Source organism: Lygodium microphyllum, chromosome 5 (genome assembly GCF_053477565.2).
Source record: "Lygodium microphyllum isolate KBCC chromosome 5, Lygodium_microphyllum_v1.1.10, whole genome shotgun sequence".
NCBI lineage: Eukaryota > Viridiplantae > Streptophyta > Polypodiopsida > Schizaeales > Lygodiaceae > Lygodium > Lygodium microphyllum.
Window position 1 is genome coordinate 59,229,806 of NC_141139.1, and position 27,799 is coordinate 59,257,604.

Sequence of the window (27,799 nt, forward strand, 5' to 3'; positions counted from 1 at the left end):
GATGCTGTTTTGGTCACTCGGGAACAAAGGGACTTTGATGCTGCTTTTGTTGCTCACAAGCGTCCTGCTTCACGTTTTCAGCAGGGTGGATGCCCTAATCCAGGTAGTAAATCTTCTCGTCTTGCTTATCCTAACAAACATTGTTCTTATTGTGATAAGAAAGGTCATGTGGCTTTTGATTGTTGGGCACGTCAATATGATAAGGAGCATGGAGTTACTACAAAGCAACCTCGCTCGTCCAAAAGTTTTCCTCCTTGTGATTATTGTGCACATACAGATCATCCATCTTGTCGTTGTTATAAACGCAGATATGATGAAGAACGTTCTCGAGCTTATATTGTTCAACAAACTACAACTGATGATGATCATACTCATCAGGAGCTCAATTTCGTCCATTATGATATCTCTCCAGAAAAGGTACTTCATGTTCATGATGGTTCTCTATTCATCGTTGATTCAGGTGCCACTGGAAACATGACATACCAATCGCAGTGGCTTCACAATTATCATTCTCTTCTTGTCAAGAAGTTTGTTTGCCTTGCGGATAATACGACTTGTCAAGTCAAAGGAGTGGGTGATTTATATCTGGGGACTGTTTCATCCACTAGAATATAAAGAGGGAGTTCAGTAAGAATCCATGTACCTTTGGAGATTAAAGAATCATCCTCACCTTAAATTCTCTTGCATTAGGTGGCATAGGATTATCCCACAACCTATCCCAATTGCGAGGATTATTCACACAAATAGTGAGAGATAGTACTGCCTTTGTATTGTCTTTACTTCGTACCCATGAATCATCATCCAAAGCTTTTGTTTCCAATCTTGATTTTGAAATATAGGGCTTCTCTAAAATCACTTGATAGCTACATGAATCTTGCATGAAAAAATGATATTCATCCCTAACATCTCCAATAGTTACAAGTACATTTGAACAAGTTGCATGAAGATCCCCTGATGAATTATTGGTTGCCCGCATGCTTCATCCCAGATCTACATTAATCAGCCAACCTCCATTTTCATAAAAATTGTGTGCCATAACATTGATTTTGGAACCATGATCCAAGAGAGCTATGCAAGGTGTCTCTGTTTCTCCCACTTTAACAATTGTCTTGGTTGTAGCATGAGGCTAATGTGTTTGTGAATAATGACTGCTTGGAATAAAATGAGTAACTTCTTCTTCATGTACTTGTTGATGGACATCCCCATTATACATAGCCTTCTCTCTATGCTTACTACTGCCCATAAGACCAATTACAGTAACAAGCTTACTATCTACACTCCCATTTAGTCGAATATTAGCCTCCTCCAAAATGACATTACATGCATCATCATAGTCTCTCTCAATTGTTTCTCTATGTCTTTGTCAACCTGCATCAATGCTTGCAAAACTTCACTATCAAACTTTCTTTTTTGTTTTTGCATATCAATGATTGTATCATGAAATTCACGTTTTGCGATTCCAAGAACTTCGCCAAGTGTGAATTCCACTCTACTACCAAGTATCCCTGTTCTCTCAACTGCAAGCTGAAATTGATCATACCTCAAGTAAAGATCACCCAAAGAATAGATTGCTCCACTTGCAAAAGCCTCTGCAAATTCATGAACCATAAGATCTACACCCACATTTCTTATGATCACTTTGTGACCGGTTGTATATCTTGAATAAATCTCAAAGCCCCATTCTTTTTGGGCAAAGTAAACCAAAAACTTGAGTATGGGGCTGAAGAGGATCCAAGGTCTTCATGTGAATATTTTCATTTAGCAAGTCTATTAGCTTTGGAAAGTAAGCTTTAGGCACTAGAATAGGCCTCAAGCTCCATGTTCATGTGGCATAGTAAATATTACCATAGGAGATACAATATTGAGATCTGCAAAGCCTATTTCAACTAGCTAAAATGCAAATGCTTTCCCATGCCTAGCCAACATCTGCATAAAATAGTCTATTTTAGTAGGCAAAATAAGCCCTTCTACACTAACTTTTAATTCTTGTAATATTTCAGTTGTAAACCGATGACCTATATCTTTAGGATCCCGTAAGTTTGCTTGCCTTGACACTTTTTCATATTGACCCTCACTTTCTAGTGAAAGTGACAAAGCAACTAGTTTCACCTTTTTGTCAACCGTCTTATAGTTTATCTCCACAAGTGCTTTAGCCCATTGTAATCCTTCATGCTGAGCAAAAAATGCTATAACATCATACATGTCCAAAGAACATAGCGACAACAATATTTTCAACCTCCTTTTATACATGTATAGTTGCTGAAATTTTAGCCATAGTGTTTTAAATATTCAACCCATAAAAGAGGCCTGAAATGACTTCATTTTAAACTAACAACCCCAATGCTCTCAGTTCCTTAGTAGCCCATTCCAAAGATATGTGTTTAGCCTTGCATGTAGCTTCTGTAGGCTTAAATGAACCTGAATCATTTGTTATAAACTAAGAATAACTAGCACTAAATGCATGCTTCATTCCATCAAGAGGCGAGTGCATCCTCTGAACAACACTACTGTAGCCTCGAAGCATTCGATTCCAAGGATGATTAACACAAACTGTGAGGAATTGGACTGCTTTTCTTCCATCCTTGCTTCTGACTCTTGCATAAGTAGAATCATCATCAAGCACCTTTGTTTCCATACACATTCATGTAATATAGGGCTATCCCAAATCAGTGTATATGAGGAATTATCTTGCATAAAGAAGTGTTGCTCTTCTTGTACATCATCAATCATTAATTTTACATTAGGACATGCAGTATAGAACTCCCTTGAAGAATTATTTGCAGGCCTCATGTGCAAATAGTTCTTGATGACATTAATATTGGACCCTTGGTCAAGCAATGCAACACAAGGAGCTTCAGGCTCCCCTATTCTTACTACTATTTCAGTGGTAGTCCTTACCTAATGATTTCTTATGTAATGACTCTGAGGAATAAATCCTAGAGTCTCTTCCCCATATTGTTGCATTTTTCTTACTCCACCATGCATATTGCTATAAGACAATGGATTTTCAGCCACTTTTTTTTCTTTTTCACATGTTGTCCTCATCACTGATTAGCAACATTCTGCATAGATAAATGAGAATTTATATCATTCTCATATTCAACAATCCAAATGCCCAAAAAACTAGTTTCCTCTTCAAATTGCAACAACGCACTAGTGGTATCACCAAGAAACTGATGCTTCTTGTTAATTATGTAAATGATTTCTTCATGAAATTCCCACTTGGCAATGCCAAGCACCTCTTCCCAAGTGAATTCCACCTGACTGTTTAAAGTATTTTCTTCAAGAACCTTCTTAAGATCCATGGCTATCTCAATATCATACTACAGCTTATATCTTGGCTACTTGCCTTTCTTTTTGCCCTCTTTTTTACTATCTTGTTTATGCTCCTACCCAACCTCTTTCATAACATGCTCAGGAGGTGGCTGATTTACAACTTTAGGCTGTTCCACACTTCTTCTTGTCACTCTTTAAGATATCCCTACATGATATTCATCTCTGTTTTGTTTCTCTTCCACAAGTAGATCCATATTTTGTAGCTTTGCTAAATATGCATACACTGAATATGCATCTACCAGTGATTCCCAACCATTTATGTCATGAATGTCTTGCCTTACATTAAACATTTTACTATCATTAACTTTCCTCTTTTCAATTGCATGAAAATTATGTGTCCATATTGTAGCCTTTGGACTTGGCCAAGCATTCTATCCAATTGCAGACCAAAAGTAGAAGCATGTACAACTGCATACGTATTTTGGATAGCCAAGTCTTCCAACAACTTTTGCATACTTCCCCTTCCAAAATTCAAAGAAGGAGATAATATTATTTCTTGTGCATGGATCTTGCCATCTTTCCAAAAGATCAGCTATCATGCTAAGGTCTCTTGATAAGCAGCACAATCCTTCCTTTCATGCTACAAACTATGAGAACACATACATCTTTTCCATGGTTTAGGGGTTGTTGTCCGTCCCCTTTCCTCTTGTCCTTTCTCATCCAAATTTGCAACCTTCAACTAAAGATCCCGCATGCCTTTGACCAATTCATCTAATACATCTTTTCTAATAGTGGAAACAACAAATGAAATCATAAGGTTAGTCACAGAAGTAGGTGGCTTATTGGATGCATCAACTATTTTTCCTGTAACAGTGGGCAAGCTAGATACATGCAATCTTTCTCTTCTTCTATGCTTTTTCATCAGTGTAGTAAGAGCTTCCTTAACATGCCTCCACTCTTTTTTCAGCCCTATTTTTGTATTCTGATCCTCTAACAAATCATCAAGCTTCTCTTAAAGCTCAGAATGTACCGCTTGTAGAAACAATTCAATTTTCTGACTTGCAAGAGCTTGCTATTCTAAAAGATCTAAGTGCTCAAACCGACTTTCAAATTCTCTTAATAACTCTGTAGCCACAAGACACTTATTGGATTCTAGAATAAAATTGGTATCTTCAATGTAAAATTCTTCTCTGAGTGTCTCCTTGAAATTACCCAATTAGCATCCCATGTATACAATTCAATAACTTGGGCTTTCGATTCATATACAGTGACCCGTACAAAATACTGGCTCCATGCAAGTTGAGCCACCCCAAAGAACTCCATCTTTTGAGCATAGGTATGCAAGTATACAGATAGATTCCTACCATTAAAAAACTTCATCTCATGCTCTACTGCTTGCAAAGCATTCATCACAATAGTTTATGTTTGAGCTCAAGTGTGCATCACCTATTGTTGTAGTTGTACTTGCATAAGCATGTTCATATTTTTCACTAACTGCTGCAAAACATCATTAGAATTTATGCTTGAAGGTTATCCCATCATGTCTTTCCTTCCAACAACATTTCAAATCAAGTTCACCAATGTCCAAGGGGTTTTAGTTGAAAGTTAGTATCCACCTGGAGCAGAGATAGAAAGAAGTAGAAAATATGATATAGAAGAGAAGAAAAAGAATAGACAAGAGGTACACAAGATAAAGGCAAAGCTCAATGAATCAAAGCACTATTTATTGATAAAACCTATGAAGATAAACAGAATCCTTGTCTACTAGGACTACTCAGAAGGCATCTCCAAGCATTAGATCTCCTTGGAGCTCCCTGGTAGGCCCAAAACGCGCACCAAACACTAGCTTCTCCTCTGCTGCTCAAATGGCAAATTTGATGGTTCTGTTACCTTGGAAAGGGGGGTAACACCCCATGATGCCTCATCAGAATTCTTCTAGATCACTCCTTCTTCTCCCCATTCGAAGTGTTATTTTCTCTCAACACTATATATTAGGGAATTTGGGAATTTCCAATTTAGTTAATATTTGGCCAATATAAAATCTTCTCCCCTTTCTTGAAAGTGGAGTCTACCCTAATTACTATATAGGTTTTCTTTCCAAGTCCAACTTTGAAGCATGTGTTAAGATTTAGTCACATGGCTAAATCTTTGACCCTTATTTGAAAGTGGGACTTAGGAGATTCCCAAATTCTCTAATATGATGTCTATCTGTAAACTACGATCATGCGCCATGCAATTTCAAAAGACCCTTCAGTTTGCACGAGATCTCCCAAAACTAGTTGAAAAACCACTTGCTTTTTACATGTCATCCTATTTTAGAAGTTTTCTATAGCTTTTTAGGATATTTATAATAAATTCAAAATATAAAAAATTGGCTAACCTTGTCCAAAAATCCAATATTTTGGAACTAGCCATACTATAGACACTAGCACTAATGACTAAGATGACATTGAATCTCTAGATTAATAAGAAAGCTGGATGATGATGCACTTTAGGGTTTTTTACACTGCATCGTGTAGCGACACGACAATGTCAAAGTTCCTGCACTACTCAAAATCATCCCTTTTCTAGATTTAAATTATTATATAGGAAGATAGTAGTGCAAAAGCACCTGCTAATAGTCTCTCACTTGAGTAATGAATTGGCATTTGTCCTACACTCTAGCACATGAGCCAATAAATTTACATAAATTAAAGTATTTTGGTGAAAATAAATCACTTTCATAAGTACCTCAAGGACCACATGCATCACAGATGTTGTTCTAGATTTTCTTTATGAATTTCTTCAAGTGCCATGGTTTGCAGTGGCATTAGTCTTCTTGAACGCAAAAGCATATCTTTATGAAGGACATGAAAATACATGCAAATAAAATATGGTTCCTTCATGGAAGGAGCTTACATCATTCAAATAAGGGTTCTCTAGAAAAAAAAAAATCTTACAAGTTTTTATAAGGAAATATTGAACGTGTTTATGGTAGCCGCTTTGTTAAGAAACTAGTTCTCCAAAAAAACTTGTAATAAGGATATCTATTGCCTAGTTTTAACAAACAAGATCAATGAGTGGTGAAGTTTATGCTTGCCACTAAATAAAGTGGAAGTATAGAAAGGGCCATTTTCCACATGATTAGGCAATATTGCCATAGCGATGGCTATTTTTTATATGATTAGGCAATGTCGCTATCTGTGTCAATGATGTAAGAAAAAAGTGCCAAAACTTGAACGTGGTATTTTATAGGTTTGTAAATGAGAAAGAGGGAGAGAGCAACAAAAGAGAAAGGGAGATCTCAAAGCAAGGGAGGTTGAGAGAGAAAGAGAGAGAGAGAGAGAGAGCAAAAGAGAGAAAGAGAGGTCACCACTGCCATTGCCATGAATGAAGAGGAAGGAGACAAGTGTAAAGGAGAATGATGGAACTTTTAAAGGAGATGAAAAAGGAGAGAAGTGTTAAGGGATTCTTCTTGAGGTAAGTGCATTCTCTCTTCTCTCTTTGTTTTTCTTTTTTTGCTTTCCTCTTTATCTTTGTTGATGAAATGATGGGGAGAGAGAGAGAGAGAGAGAGAGAGAGAGGTCACCGCCCTGCTGTTACCACTGCCACCACCATCCACAAAGAGAGAGGAGACAAGTGCAAAGGAGGAGGGAACCGATGAAGGAAAAGAAGAAGAAGGAGAGAAGCAAAAAAGGATTCTTCAAGATTTGAGATAAGTGCATTCTCTCTTCTCTCATTATTTTTCTATTTTCTTCCCCTCTCTCTTTCTTTTTGTTTATGAAGAGCTGCATAGAGAGAGGGAGGGAGAGAGAAACAAAGAGATAAAAAGAGGAAGGGAGGGATATAGAGAGAGAAATAAACAGAGGTAGGGAGAGAAAAATGGAGAGAGCAATACAAAGAGGGAGGAGGAAGGAGATAGAAAAATAAAGAAAAGAAGACACTCACACACACACACACAAAGAGAGAGGGGGGATAGAGAAGTAAGGAAAATAGACAGAGGAAAGGAAAAAAGAGAAGAGGAGGGAGAGAGATAGAAAAAAATCAAGAGAAGGAAAGTTAAAGAGAGAGAGAGAGAGAGAGAGAGAGAATATATATAGAGAGAGAGGGAAGGGGGCAGGGAGAGATATAAATAGATATATATGTATATATATATATATATAGAAAAATTAAAATTAAAATATATAAAGAGAAGAAGAGAAAAATAGAGAGAGGGAGGAATGGATAAATAGAGATAGGGAGAGAGAGAGAAGTAGAGAGAGACTAGGGAGGAAGAGATAAAAATAAATAGAGAGAGAAAGAAGGAGAGATAAATAGAGAGAACAAGGGAGAGAGAAAAATGGAGAGAGCTTAGAGCAAGGGAGGTTGAGAAAGAGAGAGAGAGAGAGAGAGAGAGAGAGAGAGAGAGAGAGAGAGAGAGAGAGAGAGAGAGAGAGAGAGAGAGCGAGAGTGAGAGCGCCACCACCATCACCACTGCCACCACCATCCATGAAGAGAGATGAGATAAGTGCAAAGGAGGAGGGAACCTATGAAGGAGAAAAAGAATAAGGAGAGAAGCGTGAAGAGATGCATAGAGAGAGGGAGGAAGAGAGAGATAGTGATAAAGAAGAGGAATAAGAAGAGGGAGAGAAATAGAGGGAGTCAGGGAGAGAGGGAAAAAGAAAAGAAAAGGAGGGAAAACATAGAGAGAGAGAGAGAGAAGTAGAAATAAATAACAGGCAAGGAGAGAGAGTGGAAGAGAGAAAAGAAAATGAGAAATGCATTTCATCTACATTTGTATAGAGTAGAATGCTCTTGCCGCATATATACCCACAGAGAAAAAATGTAGATTAAGCTTGGGGATCCTCACATTATTGAAGATCCCAAAGGGGTGCGACCAACTAACTCAGGGGAAACGTTTCTCTCCTCTTGGTGATTTGAGGCCCGTATTGGGAGCCCATTCAACAAGTTTATCCCTCACATTGATACTATGAGTGGAGAAATTAAAGGCTTGAAGATTTCAAGCGAAGAGAATTCAAACAAGGCTGACTAGAGTTTAGGGATTACATGTTGTTCATAGGTTCTTTTGGCCTTTACTAGTCGGATAAAGGTTATTATAAAGAAACAAGATACTAGGGGTCATTTTGATAGAATTATTCACTTTTTTGTATATATGCTATATAATATTTTTGAGTTTATATAGGGTTTACACATATGATTGCAAGTTGTACTCATTGCCTAGAGGTCATATCCAAGTTGTTATAGGGTTTAAAGACCTTACTTTGGAATTGAGAGGACAAAACAATGAGTTTACAAGGTAATGGACTTTTGTACAATAAAGAAAGAATATTTTCAAAATATTATAATTCAATTCTAAAGTAAAGTGTGATATCTCATCTCAAAGACTATTTGTTAGCTTCTTTTTTAGCTAAAAAATTCATCATTCCCATATTGAGAGAAAAGTTATAGCATTTTTGTGATGGGAGGTATACTTGGATTGCACATTGATAGTGAGTAGAAATAGCTAGAAATAACGGAAAGAACAAAGCCAGTGAGGATGTCCAACAACAAATCAATGATTGATGTGAAGCAATACTTGAGCAACATTATGATAAAGAGGAATCGCATGAATATGGTGCATATAGCATACTAAATGCCACACTTTGTTAACATGAGACTAGGCATTTCATTAGACATAATGATCTTATTGCAAAGTTTAATCAAGTGGTTAAGCAGATAGTTCAATCATGACCAAAAAACCATATATGTAGCTTGGCTCACTACGAAAGAGTAAGACCCCCTAATCTCCATAGAGATGTGGAATGCAAAGCTTATCTTGTTTCTCATGGAGGATAGTCAACCATGGGATGGAACCCTACTCTTCCTTTATTCTTAGGCTGATGTTGATGATAATATTTCACTTTACACTAATTTTAGGATCACCCATTAGCACTGAGAATCTCATAGTGGTACCTCATAGTGAGAATTTCAATATCACTCATCATACAACACATTGATGATATAGTATATTAACCTTGTATATGATATCTTTGTTTTATTGTTGTATATAGTCCCTTCCATACCTCTATTTTCCATATTTACTCTACCTAAGGAGAGTTTTTTTCCCCTTATTTAGTGTAGACAAAGTTTGCAAAAAATTTGGGGATAGCTAGAACAACCAAGTTATGTAGTGCAAATCACACTGGCTATCTTGGAATTTCTACTAATGTGGTTGATGGGGTGAGGTATAATGGGACTCTTAATATTGTCCAAATTCTTCCCCAAAAATACTTGAATAAGTTTGGAATAAGCTAGAGTATCCAGAAGATCAATGGGGCTTATGCATACCTCAGGGTTTTGACTAACATGAAAGCTTGAAGTGAAGCTCTTCTTCTCAAGCTTAAGCAAGTGATGAAAAAGCTCCTTGAGTAATAATTTTTTTAATTGATTAATCTAGCTTTTGCAATCAATGGATTCCTTGTTTTTAGTGAATCATGATGTACAATTTTTGGACGTTAGGTGTACATTACATTGGTAACTCAATTATGTAAGAATATTCAGTGTGTATAGCTAAAAGTATGGTAGGGTTGCATGCCTTATCACATAAAATACCATTTATAACTTTCATTATTTGCATCACAAATTTACTTTGCAAATTGTTGCTATTTGCATCACTAATTATAAGTAACGATGCAAATAGCATCACTAATAGCAATGTATATAGCCAAGAATATGTCACATTGTTAATAGCAATGCGAATAGCAATGACGGAGGTTATTTTTTTAACAAATAATTCTATCACTTTAAAAATCGCTATTGGGTCTATATGTTGTAGTGTGCATTACCAAAATATGAGTACATAAGTACTCAAAATTGAAATATACGATTTTTCAAAATAATGACTTATGACATATTTAAAGAATGGAAAATATTTGATCTCATCTCTTTGGCTCTCTCTCCCCCTCCAATCTCTCATGGTCACTCATGTCACCTTAAATCTCTTTGAGAGATGGAAACTATTGTGAGATAACTTTGCAATCTATACTAGGAGCATGTAATTGTGAGGCTGCAGAAGGTAAATGCTACATTAATAGTGTGATGCAAGAGGACATAGAGGTAAATATGCTTATGAAAAACAATTAGTAAGCTATCCTAGCAAAGGTTGTTTACATAGAAGAGAAAGACATCTTAGAGAAAACGGCAGTCCCTCTATGATTAGGGTAAGTATGACTAATATGAGGGATGGGATACATGTTGTTTCAAACTCATCTATGAGCACAAAAGTTTTATCTCTTCCAAATGGGTTCCTTTATAATATGCTTTCCTCCATCTCTTGTATCAGTCTCTATTGGCATCTACGTCCGTGGTCCAAGCACATTAAATGATGCCTCTTATATGACTTTTCACATGTAACAACATCTGGATTATTTAAACGACACCATATATCCATGCAACTATAGTAATTTGCAATGAGAGCAACACATTCTCCAATAAATATATCAAATTACAAAGAATGCCTTGAAAGGTAGGTAGAAGTGTAGCAATTATGCATCTCCATCCTAGAAGATATAGAACCTATGATGAAGAAAACCATATTCACACACACACACACGCGCGTGCGCGCGCGCGTGCGCACGCACACGCACACGCACACGCACACGCACACGCACACACACGATGCGCATAAACACATAGACACACAAATATTTGTGCAAACCATCATTGAGGAGAACATTATATTTTACAATGGCAATCATAGAGGATACTAACAAAATGCATATTTGGCAAATGTAATCAATCTTTTATGTATAGCAAGCCAATGCAAATAAAGCTAATTGACTGTTCATGTTCATTGTTGTAGTAATGCAAAGAAAAATGAAATATGCATAAGAAAATACAAAAGAATGGATGAAAATTCTAGATTTGCAAGAATTGGTTCATCATGAAGCTAGCTATATTGCTATTAAGCAACGCCTTTTTGTGAGACACATAGCAATTTCTTACACAACACCTTTTAAAATAGATATAATGTTGCAAAGGTTGTATCAATAGGGGTCTTCATGCTTTGACCTTGTTGTCCAAAAAGGTCATTGCACTTGCTCAAAGGGCTTTGAAGTTTTTTAACATCTTATCTCAAGATTCAAAGTATCATGTGTTGTTTATAATAGGCACTAGGCGCTCCGCGCCTAGACTCAGTCCGGCGCTTCGCGCCGAGATGTGAAGCACAAATGTTTTAATTTGTTCACACATTCTTCCACTTAGTAATGAATCAAGTAGTCTTGCAAATTTTAAACTTCATTAAAAAATCTAATAATTCAACACAATAACATTGATTATCTCAACCATAATAATTGAAAAACATAACTGAAGCAAAAGTGATTTTTAAATATCACTGAAAGAATTCCAACTATGACAACAGGTAAATGGAAAAGAAAGTATAAAATGTTTTCAAAAAGATAGTTGTATTGTAGAAAATCAACTATTGAAAAGAAAGCTTTCTCTTCTTAGATGAATTATCAACCATGGATCTAGCACGGTGAACATGTGTGGGCGAAGCTCTGACACGCCCTGCCCCAGATTGTGCTGCAACATCTAAAAATGAAAAAAAAACTTTAGAAATAAGAATATTAAATTTATAAAGAAAAACATTAATTAATAAAAATGGTAAGTATTACCTGGGGACGTGATATGATTAGCTCTCACATTAGTAGAGCAGTCTCGGCGGAATTTGGATGAAACTGATGCAAAGTTACAAAACATGATAAATCTTTAAACTCCCATTTACTCCAGTCATTCGGTATGTGTCTAGTATGGGACCGAGATATGAAGTACTCAACATCTGTTTGTCTAACATAGTAGCATTGGATCCATCCAAAATATAGAATTTCTATATATAAAGGAGTGTTTCCATTAGTAAATCCATCATTGGGTAATCTTTCGATTACCCTAGCCAAAGTTCTTAGGATAATAGCATCCGTAACAATAGTTCGCAATGCTTCTTGAAGTCTCATTTGATAAGGAGAGGCACGATAATATTCAAATACTGTTTGGGCCATCTATCAATAAAAATTAGAAAACATAAAAATATATGATTAAAAAATAATAAATAAACTTTGATGATATTGCACCAAAAATTTAATGCAAATATAATATGATAGAAAGATCAAATAACTTTTATGGTAGAAATAATTTAAACACAATGTTCTCATATAGTAAAACAAACATACGTCTAACTTCACATAAAATCATGAATATCTATCCATACATGAGAGATATGATTAAAACATTAAAGTATTAAATCAGAGAAAATAAGTCAAACTTGCTTTTCATCGACGAAGAACTCACTACTACTGAAAAAGAGCATAAGAAAGTACAACACTACATTTTATAGATATGTGAACAAAGAAGAAAAAAGGCTTTGATTGTATTAAAATAAAAACATTATGCAAATATAATATGAGAGAACAAACATTACACTTTTGAAAAAACAGAGGTTACAATACTTTCTGTAAAACTTCATTATATACAATATTGATTGTACCATTTACCATGTCCTCTTTCTCATTAATCAAGACTTTCAATCTATCCGGAGACTTTACTCTGGAGAAAGCAACATAGAGTTGACCATGAGTAAAGACTGGGGTTTTTAGATATATTCCCAAACATGATAATGTTTGGCCTTGAGATTTGTTGATTGTCATTACAAATGCCAATCAGACTGGGAATTGCAAGCGTTTCATTGAGAAAGGAAGTTCCAGTGTAGTTGGGATGAAAGTTATCCTCAAGATAAAAACTCTGTCACCAATATTGGTCCTCGTAATTATCTCTTCATCAATGACCTTGTTATTGAAAGCCTTGCATACCAGCCTAGTACCATTGCATAAACCTTTAGAAGGATTCAAGTTCCTGAGCAATATTATTGGAGCATTTACTTTGAGCAGCAAGATATGAGGAGGAATACCTCCACCGAGGTCAAGGGAATTTAGATATTCCACAGAATAGAGGAATGAGTTCTCCTCGGTTCTATCCACAGAATCAGCACTGTAGTATTGTTTAACCTCTCCCGGCATCAGCTGCAATGCATGATTGTTTATCATTTCCACATCATTGTTTTGAGGTGCAAGAATGGCATGTCCACTAAAGAACGTTTTGTAATCAATTACACAATTCATTTCACAATAGACAAAATTGATCAAGTCTTGCATAGATCCTCCCTTTAATAATAATGCAGGTGGAATTTGCAATATATTATTAGTATGTGTCAAATCTTTTCCATCTCCAATGTCTTGCAACCATGCAACAAACTGACCCTCATCTGATGCGACCCGCATATTCTGTGTAAGTTTCAAAACATTGAAATATTGCCACAAATTGGAACAACATATAGCAGCACCGACAATATCCTCACCGGTACCCTTTGGTACAACAGGCAATATTTGCCTAAAATCTCCACCTAGTAGAATAACTTTACCACCAAATGGCATATCACACTGCATTATATCCTTTAAAGTTCTGTCCAGTGCCTCAAAGGTATTACGATGCAACATAGGAGCTTCATCCCACAAAATAAGACTTGCCTCTTTTAACAGTGCTGCAAGATGACTTTGAACAGGTATATTGCATGTAGAATTATTATCTGCCTGTAATGGAATTTTGAACTTTGAATGGGCACTACGACCATGTGGCAAAAGCAATGCAGCAACACCAGAGGATGCTGTAGCTATTGCAATGCGAGCTTGACTGCGGAGCTTTGCAAGCAAACATTTGTATAGGAATGTTTTTCCGGAACCGCCTGGGCCATCTAAGAAAAATGGTTTACCCAAACCACTATCAATAGCATTCATTATTGCCAGAAAATAATTTCTTTGTCCATCATTCAACAAAGCTTGCATTGTTAAGAATGTATTCTCTTGTTCTACTTTATCATATAGTTGTTCATCAAGGATCAAAGGATTTGTATACTCTTGCATTGTCACCTTAGGCAATCCATGATACTCTGTCAAATTGCGACCATGTTGATCTAAAAGTTTTTGAATATGCATCAATGCATGATTATTGGCTTCATCTTGCATATCGACATTTCGCCTATTTTGCAAGGAGAGTCGATGTTTTATATCCTCTGTCAGCGGACGTAAGAACTCTTCCCATAGAGCCCCAGGTGGGGCAGGCGAACAAAATACCAAGATGGATGCAAACAAATTTCTTAATTGAGCATCGGTTTGCATCAATGCAGCTTCACGCAAACACATTTGCCATTCATCATCTGTTTCCAACATTCCTTTTGCAATGCAAGCCTCCTTAAAAGTTGAATATACCACATTATCAACCGTACGCAATGCCTCAAAGGATGTGCACCCCTTGCATACAGTGAGTAGTAACCGCAAATAGTATTTTTCTCCACACGTAGGTGAAACAAAGTATATTCGACCACATGTGTTTCCTTGCTTTCTCTTTGTCCACATTTTTTTGCGTGCATTCCAAACCCAAAACATCGAAAAGTCTTGATAGAGAACTGTGTTAGCATCAGGGTGCAAACAATTGCATGTAAACCATTCTGTGAGAGTTGTTTTTTGAGCATTTTCATTTTGCACCACATCACGTATGTTATCAGAGTCACGAAAGGAAATAGTATTCTCTCCAGGTAAATGTATTTGCAATCGTTGAATATCGGGTTTCTCATCATGAAGTTTGAATTCAAATATTTGCCAACATGCTTCAGAAGCTGAAATATATCGTGCATCTAAGTACCTCTCAATCTCATCAATATTTTGTGCATCAATATTTTCTGCGGCAATATCATTGGATCCGGAACCACGCGTACTTGTAAACCGAATGGTTGCTCGATCATGGCCCTTATATACATATTTATACAAATATTTGACAGCTGCAATTGTCGAGCAAACCTTAACATTTATGTGAGCACTATACTTGGAACTCAAATAAGGATTGTAAGGCACTATCCATCAGTTATCCAAGAGGTTACCATTAGCATTATGAGTTTTTCCATCCTCTCGACGTCTGTATAAAGGATAACCAGATTTATCAACTGTAGTTGTACGTATAAACTTTTTTGGATAATCCTTTATACACTTTTCGTCCACCATGCAAGCACTTTTTGGATTGAACTCACCACACGGACCATGTATGTTACATTTAGTAATAATTCGATACAAATCCAAAAACCTTTCCTTATCAGGCAGCTCAACGCACACCAGTCTATCATAATGATGTGCTTCTAGTGGCTTAAAGCGTGGTTCTAATATCAAGAGCGTATATGAATAAGACAAGCCTCTCTTTTGGAATTCTATGACGGACACATATCCAGCAACTTTACCAAACAACTCTTTTTTCACTATTGACTGCATCATGTCCTTATGTTTCAAATGAAAAACTCTAGCAGTTAAATCTGGTCGATCATGTGCAGTTTGACCAGGCAACAAAGCATCTGTAATTTCAAACCACTTAGGATTGCATGTCATGGTGATAAATAAATCAGGTTTACCTTTGCTACGTACAATTGCCATAGCATCTTGATATAATTGGTACATGAATCTTGGTCCACCTGTAAAGCTAGATGGCAATACTATTCTCCTGCCCACACCAATCCCAGCGATATTAGTATCAACTGCATCTGAACCATTGACCATATCAGCCAATCCCCTATACATTTCAACTCGCAATGTTGCTTGATTATGACGACACCAAGCCAATCTACATTGTTCAATGCTACAATAAGCATCGACAATGTATTGTTGTAACAAGCGACCACCCCTTAAAAGACATGCATTAGTATCATCTCGAATCTGAAGTCGAAAAGCGTAATGTTGCATTTGAGTGACACAATCTTTATTTGCAAGATTATTGGCATTAATATGAGCATCAATAAATGCATATGGAACTTTAGTATGCCATCCATCCTCTCCATTTGGAAAAAGAAGAACATATAATAGTGGCATATATGCCTTGTGTAAGTTAGAAATATAAATCAAATGGCCTTGTCGTGTGCGAACTTGAATGCTATGATGATCAAGTGTATCATCATCACCTTGTCCAAGCATGATCGCAGCAACCTCACTTGCAGTGGGAACTGAATATCGTCTAGACGTGGATCGATTCTGAAAAATGGACATTCTTATTTCTACTGATGGATTGCGTTGCAAGCTTGCACCAACTGCTATAAAGGCTTGTGCGTATGCATTGTGATCATGCATCATTTGTTGAAGCTCTTGTAGTAAGTCTGGCAAAAGCCCAGGTAAAACCCCCATGCGATTCAATAACTTATGATCGGTGTCATAAATATAAAGTTGTGCAAACTTTGGCATTTGTTGTCCATCCTCACTTGGCAATAGGGAACCCATCCGGTGATATATTGATCCATGAACTCGAAAAGTATAACCATTTCCATTTTGAAGCAAAAGCTCATCAATTTTTGCACCCATTGAAACAAAAGCCAATGCGCTATTATAAGCACGTATATTTTTTTTGAACTCTCTGCTTTGTGGATGTGTGCCATCAAGCAAATTACACAGAGGTTGTGGTGGTTGTTGTAGAGGTGGCAAAATTACTTTCCCTTCTCTACAGCAATGCTTTCCAATCGAAGTTGTACGCATTGTTTTAGTTTCATCGTGCCACAACTTAGCCATGCAATGGTGACAAACCTTGCAAAGGGTACCAATTGCATGCAAATCTGGTTTTTGGAAGAGCAAAATTGTTACTAATGGATGAATATCCAAATTAGGTGGCATGTCATGGAGAATTGAACAAAATCCACCATTTTGAGGTAGAAACATAGGAGCTTGAATATTATACTGGTCATGTAGCATCTCAATACTTGCATCTGCATTATGGATAGCTTCATTCTCTTCTTGAATAAGGCGAGGCAATTGAACATCTAAGGACAGTAATGGTGCACCAGGCATTTGAGCATTTATATCAATTGTAGTGATTGAGCTAAATGAGCAACTCAAGCAACTGTTAGACCAAGGCTACATTCATCCTAGCAGTTCGCCATGGGGAGCTCCAGTCTTGTTCCAGAAGAAGAAAGATGGAACACTTTAGTTATGTATCGATTACAGAGGGTTGAATCAATCAATCATTAAGAACAAATATTGCATTTCAAGGATAGATGAACTTCTTGACTGTCTTGGAGGTGCAAAGATCTTCTCTAAGATTGATCTCAAGTCTGGATATTATCAGATACAGATCAAGGAAGAAGATATCCCAAAGACAGCATTCAACACAAGAAGATATGGACACTTGGAGTTCCTAGTCATGTCATTCGGGCTGACAAATGCACCTGCTACCTTCAACAGGTTAATGTAGGATATCTTTAGCCCATATCTTGATGACTTCGTACTCGTCTTCTTTGATGATACCCAGTCTACTCCAAGTAGGAAGAAGATCATGAACCCCAGCTTCGCATCGTCCTTGAGACAATGAGGACACACAAGCTTTATGCCAAAAAGAAGAAGTGTGCATTCTTCAAGTGACAGATTGAATATCCGGGATTCATTGTATTAGCGGAAGGAATTTCAGTAGACTCGGCCAAGGTCAGAGACGTTTTGGAGTGGCCAACACCAAAAACTATCAAAGAAATACGTAGTTTTCTTGGATTGACAGGATGGTACATGTTCTTTATCATAAACTATGCCTTGATTGCAGCGCCTCTGACGGATCTACTGAAGAAGCAAACATCAATTGAATGGTCAACTATTGAACAATCTAGCTTTGATAAACTAAAGAAAAACTTGGTATCATCACCTATCCTGAAACTTTCAGACCTTGGTAAGGAGTTTGAAGTGATAACTGATGCTAGCACACTTGCCTTAGGATGTGTGCTTATGCAAGAAGGTCATCTTGTAGCATACTCTTCAAGGAAACTGAAGAGCCATGAAAGGAATTATGCTACCCACGATCTGGAGCTGTTAGTTGTCATCTATGCTCTCAAGCTTTGGAGACACTACTTGCTGGGTAACAAGTTTACCCTAGTGACAGATCATAAAAGTCTCAAATGGAACTTTACCCAAAATGAGCTCAACATGAGGCAACGTCGATGGATTGAAGTGCTGGAGGAATATGATTTTGAATCAAATACCAGCCAGGAAAGGAGAATGTAGTTGTCAATGCGCTTAGTCGCAAGGCATTTCTGAATTCTCTGATTTTACAAGATCCATCAACAACTAGATCTCTAGCCACAAAAGTATCCATGCCAAACAACCCAATACTTGAGCTAGCTAAAGAGGAGGCATGCCATGATCCATCCTATCAGAAGATGCTAAGGGAGATCCCTATCAAGGATCAAGACCCGAAGCTACAAGCAAAGTATCAAGAAATCTCTATCAATAGTGGACTTGTCTACTATAAAACGAGATTATGTATACTGGCAAGCCAGTCACTCAAGCAGAAGATACTTTGGGAAGCTCATGACTTCCCTTTTTGAGGATATCATGGCTATGCCAAGACCCTCAATGCAGTCAAAAAGAGCTATTATTGGGTGAGCTTAAAGGTGATGTTCTCAAATATATCACTGAATGTTTGCCTTGTCAACGCATTAAGACCGAACACGTCAAAATGCCAGGGAAATTGCAACCACTTGACATTCCCCAAATGAAATGGGAATTCATCAGTATGGACTTTGTTGTTGCCGTGCCCCAAGTTGAAGGAGGATACAACTCCATTATGGTTGTGGTGGATATGCTCACCAAGGTTGCACGTCTTATTCCTATTAAGACAAACTATAAAGCCTCAGACATTGCAAGGTTATTCATCAGGGATATATTTAGACTGCATGGGTTACCCAGAAGAATCATTAGTGATTGTGACTCTCTCTTCACATCACACTTCTAGAGGGCTATCTTCAAAGCCATTGGGACTCAACTCTGTTTCAGTACAACTTACCATCCCCAAACCGATGGTCAAATGGTGTGAGTCAACCAAATCATTGAGGATATGCTAAGGGCACACTGTTGCCATGAACCCAAAAAGTGGATTCAATATTTGCCACTAGTTGAGTTTGCCTACAATACTTCCTACCAACAAAGCATTCAAATGACCCCTTTCCAAGCATTGTATGGGCATGATTGTCGAAGTCCTCTTAACTTCTCGGATCCAACCTTGAGGGTTGAAGCCTCAAATCAGATGCAGGAAGATATGGATAACCAAATCAAGTCAATAAGATAGGACATCCAAGCCGCCAAGGATAGACAAAAGGCTTACACGGATTTGAAACATCAAGACAGATCCTTCGCTGAAGGAGATATGGTCTTCTTTTGCGTACTTCCAAAGAAGAGTTTCCTATCCTTGTTTGAATGCAAAAAGCTAAGTCCAAGGTATTGTGGACCCTACAAGATCCTCAAGTACCTAGGACCTAATGCTTACAGTCTGCAACTCCCTGAGAACCTAAAGGTTCATAATGTATTCCATATCACTTTATTGAAGAAGTATGTGCCTAACTCTAATCACCTACTTGATGATCAACAAGTTGTAATGCCTAGCCAAGGAGTCCTTAAGCTATAGCCTAACAGGATCTTAGATGTTAGGGAGAGACATTTGAGATCCAGGACCTTGAGAGAATATCTCGTCCAGTGGAAAGATTATCGCGAAGAGGATGCAACTTGGATAGATGAAAGTACTCTCAGCCAACAATACCCCCACTTCTTCTCGAGATGAGGACATCTCAATTCCTCTAAGGGGGAGAGAATATAATATTTTTGCATGAAATATTAATGACTTTTGATCCTACACACCCCGTGCAAGAGTAGTCTAAAAAAATCTCCCCGCGAGACTAGAAGAACCCTGGGACTAATCCTCCACCCTCGCGCGTTAATAAACCCCAACCGCGTTGTGCAAATGAGGCCGTGGCTTGAAAACCACCCGTGGCTTGAAAACCACAAGGCCACACAAGAACACCCTTTACGAGAAATGTAAATGGATAATTGCCAAATTTTGTGCAAAATTTTTTTTTATTAACCCCTCCCCTCAACTGATGCATGGCAGGGGGAGAGGGAGTGTGAGACAAGTGGTCCTTTACCACCTGAAAGTGATGGGTTGGCTGAAAAAGTGTCTCAACAGCCTAGTTTGCAGGATCCACATGGAGTAAGACATAAATTTACAGCTAAAACTTTACAAAATATGAAAATTGGTGATACAAGGTTCCTTTTTCCTATAGAAAGAGCTTGTTTCTTGCATATGTTGGCAAGGCATGGGAAAGTCTTTGCATTCTAGCAAGATGAAATTGGATGCGTTGATCGGACCATAGTTGCACCTATGGTGATCTTTATAGTACCTCATGTGCCATGGAATTTAGAGTCTACTCTAGTGCCTTGGGCATATTTGCCTAAGTTGCCAAAGCTTTTGAACAAGAAGATCAAAATTCAGATTTTGGAGCCTTCTTCATCTCCATATTTGAATAGTTGGTTTAATGCTCAAAAGAAGAATGGTGCTTTGAGGTTTATACATGATTTACAACCAGTTAGTAAAGTCACCATAAGGAATGTTAGATGAGGTCCAATAGTGGATGAATTTGCAGAAGCATTTGTAGGAAAGGAAATTTACTCTACAATGGGTGATTTATATTCAAGATATGATTAGTTTCAACTTGCATTGGAAAGATGGGATATCAGTACCATGAGGACACCTCTTGGATTGGTTAAGATGTGTATGCTTCCATAGGAAGCAACCAATTTAGTGGCGCATATGATGAATGCTATGCATAAAGTTTTGAGGGAGTATATTCCTCAGTTCATCTTACCCTTTCTTGATGATATGTTGATCAAAGGATGTGATATCTATGACAACAATGAAGAGTTGAATAAGCATGGATGTAGAAGATTTGTGGATGACCATATTGCTGATTATGATAGGATTTTGAGCCATCTTGAAGAAGTGCATTTGACTCTGTCTCAAGAGAAAAGTTGGTTTTTGGAGTGGAGGAAGCATTAGTTGTTGGACACATGTGTGGACCATATGGGAGAAAGCCTTCACTAGTAAAGATTGGTGCTATAAGCAGGATGCAGGAGACATGTTCAAATCCAAGGTGAGAATATTTTTGGGTTCATGTGTCTTTTACTTGATATGGATTTTGCATTTTACTCATGTGGCTAAAAGTTTATATCAACTCTTGAGAAAAGGAAAAAAGTTTTGGTGGGGTAAACAACATACGAAGGCGGTTCAAAAGTTAAAGAGGTTACTGATTTCAACCCCAATACTAAAGAAAGAAAATTATGAGAATGGACAACCTATTATTTTCAATGTGGATACAAGACCGATTTGGAATTGGTTGGGCAGTGGGTCAGGATGATGCTAATGGGAATAGGCATGCCATTCGATTTGGAGCAAAGGTCCTCAATGAATGGAAACGGAAGTATTCTCAAGTCAAAAGAGAGCTTTGGGATGTTGTGAGAGCCCTTATGTGTGATAGGGAGTATTTTATGGGAGCTCATGTAGTGGTAGAGACTAATTGTCTACCTCTATTGGGAATAATAGTAAATTGCTCAACTCTTGATATTGCCATGTTATGGTGGATTGCATATATAAAGTCACTTAACCTTGATTTTAGCATATTGTAGGTAGCAAAAACCTCGAGGCTGACATGCTTTCAAGAGAAAGGTTTGAAGATGAAGAGGAGCTGATGGAAAATGAAGAGGATGTTGTGATAGATGCTGAAAACGACATTATGAGAGTAGGGAATGAGTATGTAGATGTTGTTACTATAGGTACACCTATTGTAACACAAATTTTAGCAGTAAGAAAAGAGCTTACAGCCATGGAGAAGAGATGGGTAGTAGAGAGAAAGCATCATCAATGTTATGCTTTTGTGAGAACATAATTTTTGTAAGAGTTGTATGAGGATGATTGGCTCAAAATAGGCTAAGACCTTAGCCTCATGACAAACAAGGCTGAGTGGTTTGAAGTTGAATTCAAAAGGTTTAAAAGAAAATATTATGGGTTTTTCTTGAAAGATGGATATTTATGGAAGCATGCAAAGAAAAAGAGAGGAGCTCTAGTACATGTATTGGGAGATAGGGCTTCTCAACAACGGGTGATGGAGTCTCATGAAAGTTTATGTGCTCGACATAGAGGAGTTTGGGAAAAATTTTCCAAGATCAAAGAGAAGTATTGGTGGAAATGAACATGCATAAAGATGTGGAGCATTATGTGGAATCATGCAGTGATTGTTAGATGTATTCCATGGTAAAGCATAGAGATGGGTTGCAATTGAACTATCCATTGTCTATGCATTACAAATGGGTAGTTGATTTGGTTACCATGCCTACAAGTTTATGAAATATGAGATATCTTGTGCTTGGATGAGAAGACTTGAAAAATCATGTGGAAGTCAAGCTCTTAGTACAAAGAATACTCAAGTATTTTGCTGGTTCTTATTGAAAGAAGTCTTTTGCAGGTATGGTTTTGTTGGTAAGTGGTTGTAGATAAAGGAGAATTGGATGCGGATGAGTCTTGTGACTTCTTTTCATGATTGGGTATCACGCTAGCTTTAACTTTAGTCTACAATCCTATAACAAATGGCAAAAGTGAAAGAGGTCATCAGCCTATCATTAAGGCATTAGCAAAGTCATGAAAGGGCAAGATGAAAGAGTGACCAAGAATGTTACCCTTTTCTTTATGGGTTGATAAGACCACTCATAGTGCATTTATAGGGTATATGTCTAATGAATTAATATATGGACAATAGCCAATCATGCTGATCCAGGTTTTTTACAACCCGGATTATTACCACAAAATTTTGGCCAAAGCCCCTATCAAGAGATTACCATATCACTTTGGGTTTACTCTTCAGGCACTAGGTATGCTACATTGCTTCTCGATTATGATAACTCTAGCAAATGGGGGGAACAAGTTCTTAGAAGGCATGTCAATGTAAAGGGTAGGGATGGTTATCTTATTGAAGATGAAAATGGATTACACCTAGGAGTTGAATGAATGCATAGATTTTTCAAAGGACTAGCCTCCAACTATATGTGGGCTCCGTCTGCATCACTAAGATTTGGAATCTATCACCATCATTAGAGGACACCTCACCCTAGCACACAAGTCAATATCCACATCATGGTATCATTTGGATCTTACACAAAAGCTTACAAGCATGGACCCCTTTTGTCACATGCTTATATGTATTTATATACATATGGGGGACTAAAGTCAAAGCATCTTTTGAAATACATTTTTTATAATCTCAATAACTCCCAAGAAAAAGCGAATTTCAAGAAAATTCCCGCGATTCCCGATCGGTTTCGACCTGATCTACAAAGTTGCAGAATAAACTTTTTTCAAATTCCTCACGGATTTGGAGTTACAAAGGCGCAGACTACTGGCTACATGCAATTTTCTTCTCTCTTTCACCACACCAACTTTCCACTCTGTCCTTCTTGTAAATATATTATAATAATGTGCTTTGGGCACCCACCTCTTGTAATCTAGCTCCATTTCTCTATGTTGTCTACCACCACCCTTGGCTTCTTGCATGATGACCAAGGTGGGGACTTGTCCCATCCACTACTCTCCATATTTTCAAAGATGCCATACATCATCTAGGATTATGTTAATCAAGAAAATTAGATTAATCTAATCCCTCATGGAGGCTATATAAAGAGCCCATGGAGAATGAAGAGGGGGGAGGACAATGACAAGTCCATGAGAGCACTCTACAATATCCTCATCTCTTTGAGGTAAGCTATGAGTAAGTTCTTTTATTATGTAGTATAATGGCAAGCTTCCTCTACCTCTTCTCCTATTATCTCCCTCTCTTCTCATCTTCTCATTCCATGTAGCATAACGGAAAGCTTCCTCTACCTCTTCTCCTATTATCTCCCTCTCTTCTCATCTTCTCATTCCATGTAGCATAATGGCAAGCTTCCTTTACCTCTTCTCCTCTTGTCTCCCTCTCCTCTCATCTCTTTCTCTTCTATTCCAATATGGTGTCTAGTACATATATTCTCTCTTGTAAATTTGTGTCTTGGTTCTCTTGATTCTCTTTGAGAAAAGGGATGTCCTAGCCCATCCTCCCTTTGGCTAGGTGGTGCCCCTCTTTAGTTCGCTTAGTGAGGATTGGAGGTTGGATGGGTAAGAGGCAACCCGTTCATCATTTCAGCTCTCAATGCCTATTGAGGAGACTATTGCTACTTGGAGTGTTCTACCATGGGAACAGGGTTTGAATAGAGAATAGTTGCTGGTCCTATGCATTAGACAATTAGAAAGAAGGCTTGAAGACATTGAGACAGCCATGAAAAAGTTGAAGAGTTCCTGGTCCTATGCATTAGACAATTAGAAAGAAGTCCTGAAGACATTGAGACAGCCATGAAAAAGTTGAAGACTGCAAGCATCAAGAACAAGAAAAGGTTTGACAAGTGACATAGACATCGACCATGAGCTATACATGAAGGAGACTGTGCTAGTTTATGACAGCAACTTGGAAAATCAACATAGTGCTTGTCAGAAGATGGCAAAGCAGTGGTTTGGTCCATATGTGGTAAGGTTTGTTTTTGACAATGTTACCTATGCATTAAATGAGATGGATGGGAAAACTCTAAGGATTCCAGTGGGGCTGAAAAACATATCAAGCTCTTTAAACGTAGGGAGTCTTCAGCATATGAGTTGAAGGAGTTGGATACCAAGCATGAACATGAGAATATGGAAGAAGTGGTAGAAGATGAAAACATTGACATGGCAAAGGATACTTCTTCTGACACTGCAAATCCATAAGACTTTGGTACATGCCGGAGGATGTACAGGTTAAGAGGGGGTTGAGTAGGATGACATGTTTTTAAAAAAAGTGACAACACCTAAAAACATGCCATTTATTGCAACAATTTTTTGGCAAAACTGTATACAATTGACACCTTATTACTAAATTTTTACATGAATTCAATGCAGATGCGGTGTTCGTTGTTGCTGTCTTTGGAGGCCGTGTCCTTGCAGTCTAACTAGGAGATGTGGTACAAGGAAGTTCTTGTACGAGAGGGAGGTGGAGTTTTAGATAAAAATTTGATAGTAATATTGTAGTGATGATCAAGGGGTGATCATTAGATCATTGATGATTATTATGAAGATTTCTTTGGGGAGGTGTTGAATATTAGATTCAAGAGGATGACTCTTGGCAAGGATGATGTGATCCAAAGGGACTTACTCACAAAAGGAAGATCGGATGTACCACCTAGGATGTACTCTTGGTGTTAAAGGTTATAAGGATACACTATGTCATATGTGAATTTATCCTTGTGACATCCAAAAGGGTGCCAAAGGAAATTTTGCAATATCAATCCAAGATATGCAGTGGTTAGGGGTAGGGCAGATTTCTACTTGGAAACGACTTGATGATCATGATCATGATCTATCTACGATTGATTACTAAGTATTGTGGTCCTCATCAACTAACACTCTTATACAACACATGTGGTAGTCTCTTCATATTTCAACGATCCTTATTATTATTTAAAACAAAATAATATACATTACCACCATGGATTACACCTTGTCACAAGTATATCCAAAAGAAATTAAACACCATGATGTACAGGGTGGTAGGGGGATGAAGAATTCAAGCAATAAACTCGTCACTCACATAGATGGATTTGGTAACTACCACTTAGAGGTGCAAGGCCATTGGGATCGGTGGATGAAAGAAGAAGTGTCCCAAATCTTTACATGCTTGATAGTGGGGACTACTCCAAGGATAGAGGATATATGGTTATGGGTGGATTCAAGAAAGCCAAAAGAAATGGTTTAAAAAGCTATTTATCGAACATCGAACTGCAGGAACGAAACAAAATCAATGCATTTACATCAATGGATAAGATTCCTGCCTTGGCTTATTTTCACATTTCTCTAGTTGAGACACGTATAGCAAGTCTTTGCTCAATAATTAGAGTTGAGCAAGAGGGAATTGGTTGTGCACAAGTGAACTCTGGCTTCTGGTCGACGTTGCATGAAGCAAGAGATGATCGTATGGTCTATAATGAACATCATCATGTCAATGATTTTTGCGGCAACCTTCAAGGAAATACAAAAAGTTTGTTGGCTACCATGCATATGGTAAAGTCGGTCGGACTAGACGAGCAAAGGTTGTCCTTCTGTCATTAAGGTCATCAATTAGTAGCAATATCTCACACATTGACATTCCCAAAGGGATGTAAAGGTGCCTATACTACCTTATGTGGGCTCTTGATATCAAGGAGAGGAGGGGCAGTTACGTTCGTGTGACGCCTCTTTGTCTAAAAAAAAAACGAATTTGGGGATTCGACAGGTGGCGCATGCAGAGGGAGATCACGCTGCCTTTGTCGAAGGGAAGGAGCAGGGGCCGAACATTCGGCTATTCCCTCATCGCCATTGCTGTGATCTCTCTCCCCCATTCAGGCAAATAGCAGATCGATCGTCCGCCTCTACGCTTCCGTCCCCTTCATCTTGCAACCTTAGCCGCTTCTCTGTCCTCGTCATTTTTTATTTTCCCCCGTCCTTCACCGCCATAGCCACCGTTTTATTCCACGGTCTGACTGCACGTGCTGATTACTGGCTCTCATCCTCCTACCTCTGGAACAGGGTTTTTAAAAATAACGTTCGGTATCTGGAGCAGTGTGCCCCTGATCATCGAAATTCTACTTGTTGAAGGGTTGGGGCTGCGGCCACCAACATCTATATTTATGTTTACGTATAGTTTGCTAGGATACCAAGAGTTGCCATTGCTTCATGCAGAGAGCATCCTCCTAAGCAGAAACAATCTGATATGGTGAATGGGCTGAGGTAGTCCATCAGATTCGCCATTGCAAAGATTGAGGGGTTCAATACAGAGAGAAAGACAAAAAGATGAGGGAGAAAGAAGAGGAAGCTGGAGAAGCCCAAAGCAAGAAATATGGAGATGAAAAGGATTTGTATTACTCAATGAATGAATGAGAAAAGATAGTCCTATTACATCTTATATTCACGAAAAAAAACTTTCTCCAAGGAAAAATAAGCAATGGATTCTTCAACAAATCCAATCCATTAGCTGCACATTAGGAGACGAGAAATGTTGAGCTTGCGATGCACAATGGCTGGATAGTGGCTAGACATAAAGAGGACACGGACCCCAAAGACGCAATCACGACTCGCGGGTTTTCCAAGTAAGTGTCTAACTGGTTTATCTAAAATAAATGATATGGCATGATAATTTCTTTAGTTTAATATTTTTAAAATATGTCTTTTAATATGTTTTCTCATGCTACATGGTTGTTTGCATTTATCTGAACTGGTTTTTATTTATTAAAAATCAAAAACAGTCGAAAACACTAAAAAATGACTCAAAATTATCATAAATAAAATTTTATAAAATTACTGACTGAAAATTTATAAGTTTTGATATTTTTCTTATAAAGCTTATGAGTCAGGGAATTTACTGAATTTCTATCAAGATTTTTAAAGATGTTTTGTTATATTTAAAAATTAGGAAAGAGTTATATTTAGGGAAAAAGCATAGTTTTCCTTTACATAAAATGTGTTATTTATTGATATAAACTATGGATTCTTAGTGAAGTATTGGAAACAAAATCTTTGATTTGTTAGTGCATTTTTGTTG

General features: G+C 37.7%; 1 protein-coding gene across 1 annotated transcript in view; it reads right to left on the reverse strand.

Moving 5' to 3' along the window:
- Positions 1–17,153, reverse strand: part of LOC148035870 (uncharacterized) — a 53,493-nt gene extending 36,340 nt beyond the window's left edge. Inside the window, exons 1-2 of the mRNA XM_087678854.1 lie at positions 15,218–17,153; positions 13,196–15,118 (exon numbers count right to left, since the gene is read on the reverse strand). Coding sequence (XP_087534980.1) covers positions 13,196–15,118; positions 15,218–17,153 — 3,859 coding nt within the window. The remainder of the gene's footprint in view (positions 1–13,195; positions 15,119–15,217) is intronic.
- Positions 17,154–27,799: the final 10,646 nt, after the last annotated feature.